Source organism: Mustela nigripes, chromosome 4 (genome assembly GCF_022355385.1).
Source record: "Mustela nigripes isolate SB6536 chromosome 4, MUSNIG.SB6536, whole genome shotgun sequence".
Taxonomy (NCBI): Eukaryota; Metazoa; Chordata; class Mammalia; order Carnivora; family Mustelidae; genus Mustela; species Mustela nigripes.
The window spans coordinates 166,225,828-166,243,222 of NC_081560.1; the positions used below are offsets into that span (position 1 = coordinate 166,225,828).

General features: G+C 46.5%; 2 protein-coding genes across 2 annotated transcripts in view; one reads left to right on the plus strand and one right to left on the minus strand.

The window, feature by feature from the left end:
• Window positions 1–1,949: 1,949 nt before the first annotated feature.
• ARL3 (ADP ribosylation factor like GTPase 3) overlaps window positions 1,950–17,395 on the minus strand; it is a 35,882-nt gene continuing 20,436 nt past the window's right edge. The window contains exons 4-6 of the mRNA XM_059398462.1: window positions 12,692–12,742; window positions 10,981–11,166; window positions 1,950–2,230 (exon numbers count right to left, since the gene is read on the minus strand). Coding sequence (XP_059254445.1) covers window positions 2,183–2,230; window positions 10,981–11,166; window positions 12,692–12,742 — 285 coding nt within the window. The 3' untranslated portion in view covers window positions 1,950–2,182. The remainder of the gene's footprint in view (window positions 2,231–10,980; window positions 11,167–12,691; window positions 12,743–17,395) is intronic.
• Window positions 4,254–17,395, plus strand: part of SFXN2 (sideroflexin 2) — a 58,143-nt gene continuing 45,001 nt past the window's right edge. The window contains exons 1-2 of the mRNA XM_059398460.1: window positions 4,254–4,449; window positions 4,996–5,174. The gene's annotated coding sequence lies outside the window, so the exon portion shown is untranslated. The remainder of the gene's footprint in view (window positions 4,450–4,995; window positions 5,175–17,395) is intronic.

The following is a 17,395-nucleotide window of genomic DNA, read 5'->3' on the forward strand; positions in this document are numbered from 1 at the left end:
CCCTGGAGGGTTCAGTGGGGCTCGGAGGGAAGATGAAAGCCTGTGACATCCGCAATGGCTCTGTCTTTAGCTGCAAAGCCAATCTGAGCCTTCACAGAGGCTGTTATCAGAGGAGGGCAAGTGGCTTCTGCGGGCTGGCGGGGGCCCGGGGTCGGCTCTTTCAAACAGTTCCCCGAGCCGGTGGTGGAAGAACAAGCATGTTTCACGGACTGTCCACTGCCAGAGTCAAAGTTCCCTGTCACAGTGTTCCGAGTTGCCGAGCTCAAAGCAAGCATTTTGCCCCTCAGGTAACAACCCCGGTGCGCTGTTCGGAGGGAAAAACCATCTTCAAGCGCTGGAACCGCGTTGCCAGCCCGACAGAAGAGGGATTTCGGGCTCCTTGTGGTTCTGTTTTCCTCTGTTCAAAGCCCGAGAGGCAACTGGGTGAGCCGGGGAGGCCAGAGGAGGAGACGGCAGGGAGCAGCTAGCTCAGTGGTTTAAAAAAAAAAAAAAACAAAAAACACCTCACCCTCTTTTGTTTTGCAAGTCCTTACTGGTCTGTCCATGGCAACCCCAGGGCACCTTTTCGTGTCTGGTGTTGGGAATGGCTTTCACCCCAGACCGTCTTTGAAGCTGGCCATGCTGCAGCCTCCCCTGTACAACTTCTCCACGCCCCCAACCCCCACCTCCAAAAATAAGCTGGGGCCGGAGTGGCCCCTTGGGTCTGCTCCAATGCCTTGGTGGGTTGGGGAAGGGCCACCTCCCAGGATGAGAAGGCAGCTGGCCTCCTGAGACCCACTAGCCCTGAACAGTCTCTTATTCACACTCGGAAAACCCCTGAGCTCAGGCACCAGAACAGAGTTCAATTCAGGAGCCCAGCGCAGCTCTGGCCTGCTTTCCTGCGCCTGAAGCTGAAGCCGGGGAGTCCTTCCGGCTCGGGGAAACAAGCTCATTTTGCCCTTCTGCTCCACTCCGCCCTCAGAGGCAGAGGACACCAGCGGCCGGGGAGACGCTCCCTTGGGCATGGCCCCAGCGATCACACACAGTTCTGCTGCGTTCTTCCCAGCAGCGAGCCCTCTCCACCCACGAGCATCCCACACCACCAAGTTGCCAGCACTGTAAAAATTGATCTCTTCTAAAAATCGATCTGCCAGCCTTTTCTCGGTGGAGCAGGTTCATGGTAAAGCTGCATTTATTTTTAAAATCTGATAGCAGCGGCCTATTGTGATCATTTAAACAGAATTCTTTGAGCTTTAGAAATCCCTTCTATAGGACGGCCATGGAGAAGCCAGCTAATCTCAGAGTCGGAGGCTCACTGCTTCACTGAACTGGAGAAAGCCTGTTTACGCTAGCCTGAGCCCTCGATGTGAGGGCTTTTTAAGGACCTTGTAATTTTTCTGGAATTAAACCTCCCACCTCTCCTTACATTCCAGATGTCATTACTGTCAAAAGTCATAAGAATTTGCTTCCCTGTGTGGCTGGCCAGGGGGGTAAGGGGGTGGGGACGAGGTATGTTTCTGTGGTGACTTGTTTATAAGAAAGGTTCCCCCCCACCAAGAGTGAGGATTACATATACAGTCTCCTACCTGCATGACAAGATGGTTTAATCATCTGCTATCCCTCCCCTCCCCCCACCAGCCGCTTCCCAGCCTAGCTTGGTTGGTGATGGTAAAAATCACTGCCCAGCACCAGTAAAAACACCCAACAAACATGGTCTGTGGTTTCAGAACCACGGCGGCGGGCGGCGGCGGGGGAGGCGGGTATGCGTAGGCAGGGATGTAAGGGACAGGTCAGGAAATAAATGAATGCACCATAAGCTGCTTCTTCCTCTTTTCCTTTCTTTTCTTTCTTTTTTTTTTTCCGAAAGAAAAAAGCCCACTGGAATTGTCTAAACTGCAATGTAATCTCTTGCTCATTTAAAAGATCTCATTTTCTAATCATGTGCTTTGAGACATTTAATACTATTTCAATTATGCAGAGGAAATAATATAATTCCTTTATTTGAAAAATGATACTGAACCTCAGAGATCAGTTAAATCTACTGCTGGAATGGGGATTCTTTTTAAACTGTGCTGTTCCCTCTCTTCAAACAGCTGTAGCTGTACACAGATGGAAAAACATTTGGTCAGAAAGCAGCAAATTCGTGTTTTTCAGGACAGAATTCAGTTCCCGCAGCTCCTGCGTCTCTCCGTTCAGCTAGATTTTATTTCTTCTTTGCGTTGACATTTTTGCAGACCCAGTTCATGCCGTCCTTAGAGGGAAATGAGCAGAGAAAGGCAGTGTTAGTTGTAAGAAAGACACCACACACTCAAGCTGGGGTGGGGAGTGGGGGGCCCCTAGGTCCTCTCACCCCAACCCCGAGCTCCAGGGAGTTTGCTTGGCCCAGGGGCCCACCTGGGTGACCAGGGACAGTGGCCTCCTGGGGAGGAGAAGGGGGGCCTCTGAGAGCACAGGAAGAAGATGGGAGGGGGAGTGCCCAGTGTGTGAACTTGAGATGGGTCCTCAGGAACTCCCTCTGAAAAAATAAACACATCTGCCTGGATCCAAGGCCTGATTGAAGAGCTATCAGAGATTCCAGCCATTTTTGGCTTTTTCTAAAAGCTGACCTTTGCCAGGGCATTAAATTCAATAAGCCACCCTTCTGGTGCCCCAGTGTGTTTACAGTGTGACAGTGTACACTTGGGTTAAATTAAATTTTTTCGGAAAAACAAACCGACTGCAGTGTGTGTTACTAGACACACACTGGGGCAATGCGCCTTATTTCTCTTTGTGCAGCACTACACACAGGTTTCAAAGGGTTGGCTTGATTCTTGAAGCTTTAAGCACTACCAAGCTGAGGGACTGGGGAGAAGGTTCCCTTAAAGGCACAGTGACCTTGAAAGTGTCCTCTCTTAGAAGGCTGGAGAGGGACGGGGGTAAAAAATCACACAATGCCTACAGCCACCTGGCAGGCAGCATGCTTTCTCATGGATGCCAGGCCTGCCAGCGATGACCTCCTTTTCAACCCCCTCTGGAGCCATCCCTGAATGCTCTCCCTTTCCCCAGAGCCTCTCCGACCTTCAGGGGTGTGCGGAGTTCCCTTGGAAGCCCAGAACAAAATCAAAGAAGGCTCCGCAGTTAATCCCCTTCTTCTGCATCTGTGACACCTACTCGCAGTTGGTCCCGGCTGCATGTGCCCATCTCAGGGCATACACGACATGCAGAGCCCACATTTCCTGGGACCGTGGAGCTAGGAGTTGAACCTGAACAGCTGAGACAGCTTAAAGTAATAAATATCAGCTGACACCCTTGGCCATTCGGGGCATTAATCCCGTAAACAATACATCACTGCAAAACAACCAGCAGGCATCCTATCTCCTGGCTAATCTGACCATAACCTGAATTTACAGTGATTAAAACTCTGCCAGTTGCCATCAGAGCACTTGGGCAGGAGAACCAGATAATCCATTGGCTGTCCCAGGGCAGACCTTAGGGCGTTTGCCAAGATGTGGCTGGCCACTGCCCAAAGCCCAAAGGTGGACAGCACCTGGCAACAGTGGGGGCAAGGGTAGGAGGATGCCGAGGTGGGAGAAAGGTGGACTCCCAAAGCGTCTCCAGTTACAACTGGGTCAGCTACTTACTGTGAAAAGCGGAGGCCAATTTTAAGACCATCTTATGAAAAGGATTAATTTAAAGAGAAGCATGTTTAATTTTAGTAGCTAATTGGTTTCCAGGAAAAAAAAAAATGATCACCTGCCAGGAGACAAAAAAGATTTTACAAATAAAAGAGAGTTGAAGGAGATAACCATCTTCCCTTTGCCTTCGAAGCTGAACAGCTCAGCACTTGTGCAGCCCTTTCCACCTTCAGGAACCCTGACAGACACTATCCAAGGTGTGCACCTCGGTATTTTCTCCTCTAAAGAGACTTGCAGATTTTATCAAATCGTCCACTCAGAGAAATCGAGAACTGTGTTCCCACACTACACAAATGGCAATTTTTCCTCTTGGTTTGTGGCTGATTATTGGTGGTGGTGGCGGGGTTCTTTTATTATATGTTACTGAACATTAATGCAGCCAAAGAGATAGGAAAAATATTTACTCAGCTGCAGGAACCCAAAGCAGCGTGTGGAGGGTGAGGGGCAGCTTCTTCCTGGGTATCTGTGATGGGGGTGGAGGGGATTTAAACCACCGAGCCCTGCTTCGAGGCAGTGTCTTCCAGATGTGAGCAAGGGCCGGGGGGTGGCAAAGCCCTTCCCAACACAGTCTGGCCAACAGAGGGCGCTCAGAGGTCAGTCCCCACGAGCTGACCTGCCGGGCCCTGGGTCTCCACAGCTGCCGACTGTAACCTGAAGGAGTGTGGGAGGCCTGGGGAGATTAACAGGGCCCGAGGCCTGTGGCTGCGCTGGCTCTCGGAGGCTGCCCTGGTCCGAAGTGTCCGGAGGTTGGGGAGTGGTCCCTTTCCTGTCGTTACCCCGAGAACCTGAGCTGGAGGTAAGAGGTGTCGGGGAGGCTCTAGTTACCGGGGATGAGGCCTCTTCAAAGCAGGGACAAGCTGGGCCATGTTGCCCCCTGGGAAGGAAGGACAGTGGTGGTGTCCGGGAGCCCTGCGACGGGGGCCGGGTCGGACTGGCCTGAGGTTGTGTTTACAGAGCCTAACGTGGTATCCGGGTGCCAGGCCTAGAGCAGACAATGAATTTGTATCTTTGAAATGAATCCTCGTAACAACGCTGTGGAGTAGGTACTGTTAGAACATCCACAGTCCGGAGGAGGAAGTGGGGACACAGAATCATGGGAGGCAGAGGCAGGCCATGAACGTGGCCACAGCTCCCGCACCCACACTCTGCAGCTAGCGCCCCAGCTCGGCGAACGCGCTGTCCGAGACAAGGCGGGCATTGCCCTGTGGCTGGGTGGGAAAGGGAGCAATCCTGCTTTGTCCTCATGGGCTTCTTGCTGATACGGGGCCAGAACCCCCAGCTAGGCACCCTGCACGGCTGTGCGGCCGCTCGGAAGGTCTCAGAGGCTGTTTTGGTCACTTAGCTCTCAAGATTCCCGGGCTGCAGGTGGAAGCCTGCACGCGTGTCCCTTGATGCGAGATCCCCGCAGATGACTGTCTGCCAGACCACCGCCTGCAGGGGCCGCGCCCCTCGGAGAAACGGACGAGGGACCCTCCACTCCACAAGTTCACCGGTGCACCCCATGGCCCTTGCCTGAATTTGGTAAGGCTTTGTTTTTTTGAAAACAGACGACGGAGGAAAGGTGACTGTCTACCTGAAGTAGGTTACTGCTGTCTCTGCCTCCAGAGAAGGAAATGAACTCATAGGTTTGTTTAGTGGTTGAACCTTTATTGTTAAAAACTCGTTTGACCAAATTTCCGCACATTTGATCTTTGTCCTGGGATGACCATCTTAGGGCAGGTGCAGTCCTCCCCCGCATCCCCTCCTGATCAACCTTGCTGAAACCCAATTTGAATTGATTAGCTTCAGTTCAATAATAGAGACTAAAGAGAGTCCTTGAACCTCAAATACTGAGCTTTGTTTAGCATCATGGCAAAAGGAAAAAAATCTTACATTTTACTGTGTCCTGATATTATTCCCTATGATAAACACTGGGAAAAATACAAGGCTGTCCCTAATCATCTGGCTGGAAATGTAGGAGTCCCGTCCAAGACTGAAGGTGCAATGCCCCTTTCTTTTTTTAACTGTATTTGTGAGAAAGAGAGCATGCGCGCGCACAAGCAGGGGCGGGTGGCGGTGGTTTCAGGGCAGCAAAGGGAGAGGGAGAAACAGGCTCCCCATTGAGCAAGGAGCCCAATGCAGGGCTTCATCCCAGGATCCTGACCTGAGCTGAAGGCAGACACTTAACCGTCTGAGCCACCCAGGTGCCCCACAATGCCCCTTTCTATGGGAAGAGCGGCTTCTGACTACACTGCTCCTTTGAACTTGGTCTTTCTACCATGCATCCATCACTGTGGATGGTTGGAAGGAAGAAGCAGTAGCCATGGTTGGGTAGGCCTGGTTTTAAATGCCATGAGGACCACATGGTCACATGAGTAATTGCTTTAGGATGACGAGGTGCTCAGACCCCTGCTGAGCATCACAGCCTATCCCGTCATGCCACGGGGCTTCCAGGGTCAAGGAGCAGCTGGAGGCAGTGGACGTAAAATACTGCTCACTATTAATACTTTTTTTCTGGCGACAAAGGTACTGCACCAGAGAGGTAGCAAAATCACATGTTCTGAGTTTGCTTTCTTAGTCTACAGAGAGGTTTGAAAATTTAAAAATAACCCTGAGGTCTGACTTGTAGATAAGCAGTTCCATGTACACTGGAGTCAAAAATAACTGACGTCAGGCTTTAGAAAGAAGTGGTGAATATCATTTTTTAAAATATTGAAATCCTGTTTGCTTATTAAGGGCAAAGTCCCCTAGATCAAGGTTAAAAGAAACAAAACCCAAAAACTTGGCTAGTGCCTGTTTAGTGGCCATGTGCAAAGCGCTCATGGGGCTCAGATTATTGGGGGTCCTTTCTGTTTTGGTGAGATGACTGAGCTGGCTTACTCCTGTTTGGAGCAGGAAGATGGGGAATGTGGAGAGATGTGGGAGAGAAGGTGAGCATCAGATGGAGGGTACAGAGAGCAATCCGTAGGGAAACCTGCGAGCTCAGAGCTACTGGGGTAGGCAGGCCTCTGTGATGACTGAGGCTAGAGGCCAGGCCGAAACTGCCGATCTCTGCTTTGAAGGGAAATTCTAATCCAGTATAATTTTAATTAAACACATGGGGATTGTAGAGAAGGAATATCTTCAGCCACCTGAAACTGCGGGAGCAGAGGAGAGCCGTGCTAAGGGGTTCCAGTTCGGGTTTGTAAGTGGAAGAGGGATCGATTCCTCTATCTTTCTGTGGCTCTGAGCCAGATGCTTTGTTCATCATTTTCTCTACATGAAGGGGAAAGAAGAGCGTCCTGGAGTTACATGCTATGCACTGGTGCAGGACCGAGCCCCAGGGGGCCGGAGGGCGGCTGCTCTGTGTCTGGAAGGCAGTCTAGCCGAGGGGGCTGCAGGTTTCCCCAGATGTATTTCAGTTTCTCCTCTCTGCATTCAGCTACTTGACGTAACTGGGTCTTTTCTGATCACGTGTCTGGACTATGGACCTCTCGGCAGGACAGAGTTTCCAAGACTGGTGTCTCCTCCAGCTTTTAGTGCCATTTACCTGTGCTTGGCTCTTGATAGTTTCCTATGAAAACCTGCTTCAATCCCATATGGCTGGCCTCCTCCTCACCATCAATCAGCCAAACAAAGACCTGTTCTGAACTCTCCCGAAGCCTTCAGAAGCCCTTTTCCACACCCAGAGCAGGGGCTGTGGAAACACACAAACCACACATACTTATTTGCCTTCAGAAGAGCCAGGAGAACAAGAACCTCAGATCATTGCCCAGAATCACAAACTTCCATAACCTGAAATCCTGTGTTGCAGCTACTCCGCTAAGGAGAAGCGATGCATGTACCCTCTCAGTCTAGAGGGTTTGGCCCACCATCGCGCGGACTCGTGGCCGCTGCTCCGCTCACCTGCCCGACCGTGCCACATAGCGGTCCGAGACCCGTCTCACAAATGCGTTTAGATGGAACACATAGGCCCAAACACAATGCAAACAGGGACACTGTCTCTGAACACCTGAAACTGTAACAGAAATCCCAGGTCTTTTTAAAAAACCTTGGTACATTTTCTTTCAGGCTCATTAGAGCGGTGGGGCCAGATGTTACCTGACCCATTTAATGTCTGATCATCTTGGGAGGGTCTCCCATTACTGACCAGCATTCAGGGGGCGGTGGGTGGAAGAGTGGGAGGGTAGAGTAGGAGGATGAAATAGGGATAAGGGAATCCTAGTAATTATTACAGTATCCATGCCTGAAAGTAATCTTATGGACATTTTTTGAGTGACGTCTTTCATTCTGAGGAATAGTTAAAGCCTTAATTAATCCGAGTCATTAAAGGCCTACACTTGAACTAAGCAATGCAGGAAAAGAATTCCAAGTAAGTGACTCTTTTTAAAGTGAACAGTAAGAAACTGGCTGAGTGGGCAGGACCTCAGGTCAGAGGCATTACCTGAGGGATGGACATGGTCAATCAGTGCCTCACAGTGAAAAATGCATTTCCACAGAAAACTCGCCGACCTTTCTCCAGTCCCCAAAGGTTACCATTAAAGGACAATAGACGGCAGATTCCCTTCTTAATTAACATTTTTATTAAATAACCCATTTCAAATAATGGTTAAATTCTCTAAATTTATATCATTCTATTAACCATAATCTAATCTCATTAACCTTGAAATCCCAGTCTTAACTACCCAATTCTATACACCATGGTACTATCTACTAAACTAATTAAGTGACCTTCAAACTATTTCTCCTCCATATAAAATTGTTATTTTTCTTGTTCACAGTTCTTTGTTGTATCTCTCTTGATATCACTTCCTGTAAACCTGGTTGCTGAAGGGCCTGATCTGAGAAGAACTTTCTGCACAAAATCAAACCACACATGACATCTCACTTGATTCAAACTGGTTGATTTTAAAGCCCTCCCTTGCCAACCCCCACCCTCAGTCTGAGAGCTCACTGCCTCTTTTTTGGCATGAAGGGAACTCCACTTCCATGGTGGGTGACACAGCCACAAACACAGATCTCTCCACCCTCCTACTCTCTGCCAAACTGGAGTGGGGCAGTGGGGCCTGCACTCAGGGCAGACAATGAGCAGTGCTCCCTCCCAATCTCCAGGCTCCTCTGAAGAAGCACCCTTGACTTGAATGCCAACACTGTAAATGCTGATTCTAGATAACTCTAGCCCTCCTTTTGACATCCCTAAGGCTGGCTGAAGAAAACAAGAGCCTCACTGTTAATTTCAGCTTTGCTTTTTCTTCCTTTCAACACTCTAGTCCAGTGAAGAAGATTACAGAGCTGTCAAGTCCCTTTTTCTCAGGAGTATGCACAAAACACATATTTTCTCTAGTACTACCTTTGGAGTCTGCAACTCAAGACATTTTCTACTTTGCTTTCTAAAAATTTTTTAAGTTATCTACACCCAACATGGGGCTCAAACTCACAACTCCAAGATCAAGAGTCCCACACGCTACCAACTGAGCCACCCAGGCACCCCTGTTCTCTACTTTCTGTGTTTGTGTTCTAAACCATTTAGAGAAGCAGAATCCTCTTCCTGAAGTAGTTTGTACAAACACAAGAAAGCTATTATCCTTTCCTGGGCCGCCTCCTCACCAAAATAACCTCAGGCCTCATGAATACCATTTTATGCACAATCCAGGGAGCTGCCTTAGGCAAAACTTGGGTTTCTTTTTTTTAAGTGAGAAGCTAAATAAAAAGATGAGAGTTTACCTATCAAAAACATGCTGGGCTGTAGTATACTCGTTGGACCAGCTTGTAAATTAAGCTGAAAAATGCAGTTAATTTGAAACCTGGTAGAAATATAATCACATATGTGACTGCAATTTTAGAGAGGAGGCTTGAGAAGAAAAAAGCTACTCGTGTGATCAGTTCCTTTGTCGAGTGGGATTAGGGGAGAGAGGAAAGAAATTTTCAGTTTTTAGTTTTATATACTTGTATATGATTCACAATGAGGGAATATTACTTTTATAGCCAGAGTCTAGGACAGAAGGAAATACAAAGGCCTGACCCTTCCTGAACCTAAACCTCACAGAGACCCACAAAGCTCCAGCTGTTCTGGGGACGCAGCCGAGCACCTCTCTGGCTACCTGAGAGCCCCATAACGCGCACACGTGCACGGAGAGCTTCTGAGGGTGCAGGTACTGAGGAGCCTGGAGGAGGAGGCACAAGGCCAGTGTGGACTTCTGGGCCCTCGGATCTAGAGGCCAAGCACAGAAGCAGGCTCCAGCTGTTTGTGTAACAAAAAGAAAAAAGCCAAAGCGGCAAACAGATGGAACAACTGAGATAATTCTTGGAAGTGATTATTTGATTGAGATAAAAGCAGTCAGGCAGTTTTAAGACCAATCAATGTCAAATGTCTTAGGAGAGAGGGACGAAGAGCATTAGAAGGGAAATGGAAAGAGGCTGCAGGACAAAAATGGAGAAGCAAATCGCCCGAACCAAGTTGGGAGACAAGCAAACTGGCCATGTGGTTCTGACATCTGCCATATGGCAGTGGGGGGAAGACTCCGTCCCTTCAGATGTTGCTAATCCCCTTCTAGCACCCTGGAGCAGGACTGTCTGCTTCTCGAAGCACCGGGCCACTTCCCTGGCAGGTACACCAAATGTTTAAATTGAGGCATGTCAGCACGCTGAGGCTCCAGAATAAAGAAGTAGCCCCACGTGTCAGCTGGTTCGAGGCTGCTTGGCGGGAAGCATCAGAGCTGAAACGGTTTCTCATTCTTTGAGGATGCAGGCTCTCAGGTAGCTGGGATACAACCATTTTCTGCCCTAAATTAATATCAAATGAGGGGGGAGACTGTTCCTCTGGTTTATATTTCCTTGGTATAAAGCATGGGGCTTTCTGTCAGCAGAAGCCTCCCGGTGGGAGACCAACAAGAAGTAGCAGGAAAGAGACACCAGCCCTGAGGGCAGGGGAGTTAGCCAAGAGAAAAATCAAAACACTTCTAGGATAACTGGTGTGCACGACTGTTGACGGCTGTTACCTTGGGAGCACAAGCACTTAGCATCCATAATATTAGACACAACACAAAACCCCCAACCCAGTCATCAAAGAATCCTAGTTAGAAAGCATCTTCGAAGGTCTTCTGTTCTGACCTCCTACCCAGTGGGGTAGTTTGTCCCTCGTGTGGGGTGGTTCATCAGCCGCTTTCCTGGAATAGTTAATGATTATCAGATTGGTTGCTAAGTAAAAAAGAACCAAACTCCATGCCTTTCACATCCTGGAGCGGTTCGTCTGCCAATCAAAGGCTATTGGTTTCGTATCTTTTTCTATCTAGATCAGCTCAACCAAGGAGACAGACTATGTTGGTTGGGTGCCATGTTGCCAGGTAACCAAGCCTTCTGGTAATCTCACCTGAACGCCCTCTCCCGTGAGAGCTGAGCAGGACTGGATCTGCCAGACGCGGTCGCGGATGGTGTGCAGGTTTAGTCCTTCTGCAATTTCAGAGGCAGGGGCTGCCGTGAGCAAATCCTGCTTGTTAGCAAAGATGAGCACTGGCACACAACTTAGCTTTTCTTCCTCCAGTAATTCAGCTAGTTCCTGGATCATTTCGGGAATGGATGGGAAGGGAAGGATGAAATCTATGATATTTAACCATGTACTTCCAACTAGAAAAACACAGAAGTGTTAAGCTGATCAACTAGCAACTTCTAAGGGCAATGGTTCTCAAACTTGAGCCTGGGGAAGAATTCCCTGGCAGATTCTTGGGCCTACCCCAGAGATGCTGAATTTGGAAAGTCTGAGGTAGGGCCAAGTAATCTGTGTTTCAACACACTCCACAAATGGCTCTGCCATGGATGCAGAGATCATACCCTCAGAAACACTGTTCAAAGGAGAACATACGTTGTGGACAGAGATTTAAAACTTACTCAAGGTTGGGATCTGCAAATGACTTTCAATGCATGCGCGCACACACAAATAGGACACACACATTTTACACTGAAAATAACAATGACTCTGGAGATTATAATGCTGCTTCATCAATCTGTACCTTCAAACCATGCATGCATGTGCAATGCATGTCATCAAACTCACACCCTAAAATAACCATCTTTAGTCTGTCTGGCCAAGTGTCTGATGTTCGGTTATTGCTTGGGGTCCTAGCTGTATGTTAATTCCGTCTGCAATCAGCATAGGAGATGGTGTGTATTTACTTATGGGGACCCACCTCTTCCCTACTCACATTTCTGCTGCTTGGGACACTTGAGCTGTCAAAGGGGACTGGGGGTTCAAGAGGCATATCATCCTACTAACACCCCTTACCTCTAAGCTCATGTTTGGCATTGCTTCACCTGAGTGATGATACAGAAGTCATCGAGGTATGGAAAGCAGCTCTCAAACTAATTTTCAGGGAAAGGGGACATAAACATGGGGAATGCTACCTTTGGAAGGCCACCTGTGGCAGCTGAGGACACAGGCCAAGCCCCTGCACACCTCTCTAAAGAAGTCATTCTACTCCTTGCTTCTTATCAGTATACTCCATCTGGGTAAAATGGTGATGTCCACTGCTTCTCTCTTTAAAACCGTGTACACAAATCTCACCGTGTAATCATGTTGACATGTACTGTGCGTGTGAAGCCATATTTGGGTTCAAAGTCTATCTCTTGGCTCAGGAACAAGGGCGGCTTAGTCTTGGCTTGCATATTTCCTCCCATCCCTTCAAATTTTTCAGAGATACCCTCGGATCAATTAAGCGGCTGTTGAAAATGTGCATAGAAATGACAAGTGAATTGTTCCTCTGGGTTCATTTCTAAGTGGCCTGGGAAGAAACCTGAACTTTTGAGGATGGTGGTAAATTCCATTTGCTTATATCTTGTTTATCTGACTAAAACTAAAAGGCTGTAATCAAAAAATAGTTTAAAGGACTCTCAACTAATTTCCTTGAAGGGAACCTTTTATTTTTTATTTTTTGGCAACTGCTATTTTTGCTTGCTTGCCAGAACGACTTTTTTGTTTAAACTGCAAAGGTTAAACAAAAAATGCCTCCTTTGCTCTCATACACTTACAGGGTAGATTAATGAATACCTAGTTATTTGGAAAACATCTCAACAGAAGAATTATTTACCTGACCCGTCTCTTCAAATCTTTTTCTGTCTGCACTGTCAATTACATAGATCTGTAAAGTAAAAGGAGAAGGTTACTTTAATAAACAGAGAAGACAGGGCAGCTTCTGCAGAAGGAGCAGAGGATCCCCAAGCAGATTTCTCATTAGCACAACAAATGGAAACTGAGCTGAAAACTCTTACCTCATCCCTGGATGCAAAATACATTGATTGATTGATGGATTGATTAAAGGGGGCTACCCAGAAAATATTTCCAGCAAAGCTCCAAAGTAGATGTCAGGAGAGCCAAGAAGCATAAAAATAGGAATATTTATTATGTATTCACTGAACATTCTTTTTATTTTTTTTTTTAAAGATTTTATTTATTTATTTGACAGACAGAGATCACAAGTAGGCAGAGAGGCAGGCAGAGAGAGAGAGGAGGAAGCAGGCTCCCCGTGGAGCAGAGAGTCCGATGTGGGGCTCAATCCCAGGACCCTGGGATCATGACCTGAGCCAAAGGCAGAGGCTTTAACCCACTGAGCCACCCAAGCGCCCCTCACTGAACATTCTTGCTCAGATTTACTCTATTAATTCTCGTTATGACTTTATGAGAGATTTCATTATTTTCCCATTTTATACATAAACATAAGCCAAAGAAATTAAGTATTATGCCCAAGTTATTTTAAAAAAATTATTTTTTATTTGATAAAGAGAGACAGTGAGACAGGGAACACAAGCAGGGGGAGTGCGAAAGGGAGAAGCAGGCTTCCCGCTAAGCAGGGAGCCCAATCCCAGGGATCCTGGGATCACCACCTAAGCTGAAGGCAGAGGCTTAACCCACTAAGCCACCCAAGCGCCCCTCTGCCCAAGTTCTAATAAGACTGGGATTCACCCAGGCATCTGCGTGGGATTCAAACTCAGGCCTACCTGGGAGTAAAGTCCACAGGTGCTCTTGAGCACTCTGCTGTTCTGCTTCCCAAATTGTCGGGAAGGGATGGTGTCTCGAGGCACTTACAAATACTGTAGTCCTGGAGCATCAAGGCTCTGAAATTACATTCTGAAGTATTAACTGTATGCTGACTTCAGGAGCCAAGGTAGGAGACTCCCTGATCTCCATTCCATTCCCACCTTCTCAGGCTTCCTGGGAGGTTAAGATCAAGTACTGGAAATAGCAAGGGCATAGGCTTTGCCAGAAGTAAGAGAAGTCTCAAGAGTCACCGTAAATTATAAATCCCAAGCTTTTTTTTCCCCATCCCTGAATTTTATTAATTGCATAAATAACATCCTATAATAACAATAAGGGAAATGAAGTAAGACCAAAGGAGAAAAATCGTCTATAGTTATAGAACTCAAACACATTAATTATTTTAATTTCTTGTGAAAGTTCCCTTCTAATTCTTCTTCGTAATTAAAAAAGAAAATTATAGATATAATTTTGTCAGCCTTTTAAAAAAATATTATTTATTTAAGTAATCTGTACCCCCATGTGGGACTCAAACTCATGACCCTGAGCCAGCCAGGTGCCCCTTGGAGGCCCCCCCCTTTTTTACATTGAACAACATATTAAATGTTTTCCCAGTTGCTACTCTTAAAAATTATCAAATTTGCAAACTTTCTTTAAAGAATTTAAAATTGCTATTAAACTAATGGTATTATGAAAATACTCTTTTAAAAGAGCATATTCACTTAAAAACAACACAAAACAGGATGCTTGGGAGGCTCAGTGGTTAAGCATCTGCCTTTGGCTCAGGTCATGATCCCAGGATCCTGGGATCGAGTTCTGTATCAGGCTACTTGCTCAGTGGGGAGTCTGCTTCTCCCTCTGCCTACCTCTCCCTCTCTCTCTGACAAATAAAAATAAAGATCTTAAAAAAAAAAAAAAGAAGTTGATGTTTGATATGACAAAACATAATTAGAGAGAAAGGAGGAGTAGAAAGGTGGTTTAATCACAGACAAGAAAGATCACCAAATACAAGAGTCCAAAGGTGAATGAGAAGACATTTTTAACTTAAAATTGCTAAATTACTTGCTATTTATTGCTTTGACAAGAAATTTCATGGAAACATTTTCATTAAAAGTTTTAGACGGAGGAGGCACCTGTCTGGCTCTATTGGGAGAGCATGTGACTCTTGATCTCAGGGTCATGATTCTGAGCCCCATGTTGGGGGTAGAATTTAGTTAAAAAAAAAAAAAAGATTAAAAAAGAGGATCTTCCTAAACTGCACATAAATTCTACCATTTAATATGTTTCTCACATAACTTGTATAAAATTTGAAAATTACTATACAATAATTCTAGGAGAGATTCTGTAAAACAACAGCCCCATTTATTATAAGGGCCAAGTGAAAAAGTCAAGACAGAGACAAGCCAATCTCTGGTGATCCCACAAGTTTGTTTTTCTGCAGTGGCATTCTCTTCTTCCTGTCACCTGCCAAGCCAGTGCTATCTAGTGTCTTCATATTTTCACCCAAGGATCTGTTTTCTTCTGGTCAATAGCTGAGAATAAGGTTAACCTATCTTTTTTTTTTTTTGTAATAGCTATTAATCTAGTGAAGTAAAAAAAATTTTTTTAGAAACTTTATCGAAAAATAAAGTATTAATGAAAACAAACAAACTCTGGGGCACCTGGGTGGCTCAGTTGGTTAAGCATCTGCCTTCAGCTCAGGTCAGGATCCTAGGTCCTGGGATTGAGCCCCACATTTGGCCCCCTGTTCAGCAGGGAGTCTGCTTCTCCCTCCCCCTGCTCTTGTGCTCTTGCTCGATCATTCTCTCTCTCCTTCCCTCCCTCTCAAATAAATAAATAAAATCTTAAAAAAAAAAAAAAAGCCACTCTGAAACTATCAGGGAAAGTTAAACATTTCTAGTGTTTCTGACTGATCCTAAAACATGGACTGGGCACCTGGCTGGCTCAGTCGGTGGAGCCTGTGACTCTTGATCTCGGGGTTGTGAGTTCAAGTCCAAAGATGGAGTGGAGATTACTTAAATCATAAAATATTTTAAAAAAATTATGGACTTTTGGGACACCTGGGTGGCTCAGAGGGTTAAGCCTCTGCCTTCGGCTCAGGTCGTGGTCCCAGGGTCCTGGGATGGAGCCCCACATTGGGCTCTCTGCTCAGCGGGGAGCCTGCTATCCCCCTCCCCTACTGCCTGCCTCTCTACCTACTTGTGATCTCTCTCTCTCTCTCTCTGTCAAATAAATAAATAAATAAAATCTTTTTTTTTTTTTTTAAAGATTTTATTTATTTGACAGAGATCACAAGTAGGCAGAGAGGCAGGCACAGAGAGGGTGGGGGGAAGCAGGCTCCCCACAGAGCAGGGAGCCCAACGCGGGGCTCGATCCCAGGACCCTGGGACCACGACCCGAGCCAAAGGCAGAGGCCTCAACCCACTGAGCCACCCAGGTGCCCCAATAAATAAAATCTTTAAAAAAATTGTGGACTTTCAAAAATCAAGTTTCATAAAGCTATTCTTTTTTTTTTTTTTTTTAAAGATTTTATTTATTTATTTGACAGAGAGAAATCACAAGTAGATGGAGAGGCAGGCAGAAAGAGAGAGGGAAGCAGGCTTCTCCGCTGAGCAGAGAGCCCGATGCGGGACTCGATCCCAGGACTCTGAGATCATGACCTGAGCCGAAGGCAGCGGCTTAACCCACTGAGCCACCCAGGCGCCCCTCATAAAGCTATTCTAAAATGAAGTTATAATCCATGGCACTCAGAATGATGCTTTACCTAAGCAAAGCCAATTCATATCTTTCGTGGCAGTTGCTTTGAAATTTTTATTTGGTTGGGGGAGGAAGAGCTAGACAAGAGTATTTTTTCTTGAGGAAAGTTCAATCAACTGTAGATTATCCAGAGACTAGTTAGTCATCCAACCATGTGAGTGGAGGGTTCTTTGTTTCTCCTCTTGATTCTGGTCCTCCTCCCTCCTGCTGCCACCTTTTGGCCATTTTACTGCTCCTAAGTATTTCTCCCCAAGAGGGGTAGGCAGAGATAAAGAAGGATGACACTTACAAGTGGGCTTGATATGGCAGCTCCAGCAAAAGTCTAAGAGGAAGCTGAAACTGACAAATGAGGTTTCTGGGTAACGTGGTTTTCAATTATTTGTGCTCTAGAAGTACTGAGGCTCAAGTGTGAGTGACATCACGGAAATCATACAAGAGATGCCTATTTGAGATCTACCTCACTTGGGTGTTCTACACTTCAGATATGGAAACGATGACATAGTTAATCTGTTTATATTATGTTGCATCTGAACACAAAACTGATAATAAAGTAAACAGAGTTTAGAAGTAATATGACCATATCTTGAAACACTTTGTATTTTTAATCTATCAAAAAGCTGTTATCTGGGCGCCTGGGTGGCTCAGTGGGTTGGGCCGCTGCCTTCGGCTCAGGTCCTGATCTGGGAGTCCTGGGATCGAGTCCCACATCGGGCTCTCTGCTCAGCAGGGAGCCTGCTTCCTCCTCTCTCTCTCTGCCTGCCTCTCTGCCTACTTGTGATCTCTCTCTGTCAAACAAATAAATAAAATCTTTAAAAAAAAAAAAAGCTGTTATCTTCTGGTCTAAGAGAAAGGGAAGACATTCTCTCCCCTCCCTTCTATGACACCTCAAGTTTTATTTCTTAGTCATTTCCTCCAAATTCTTAAAGCTGAAGTCGGCTGTCCTCAATATCGTCTTCCCTGAGAACGACTGGCACTTTTCGGAGTTGCCTTGACTCTTTCAAAC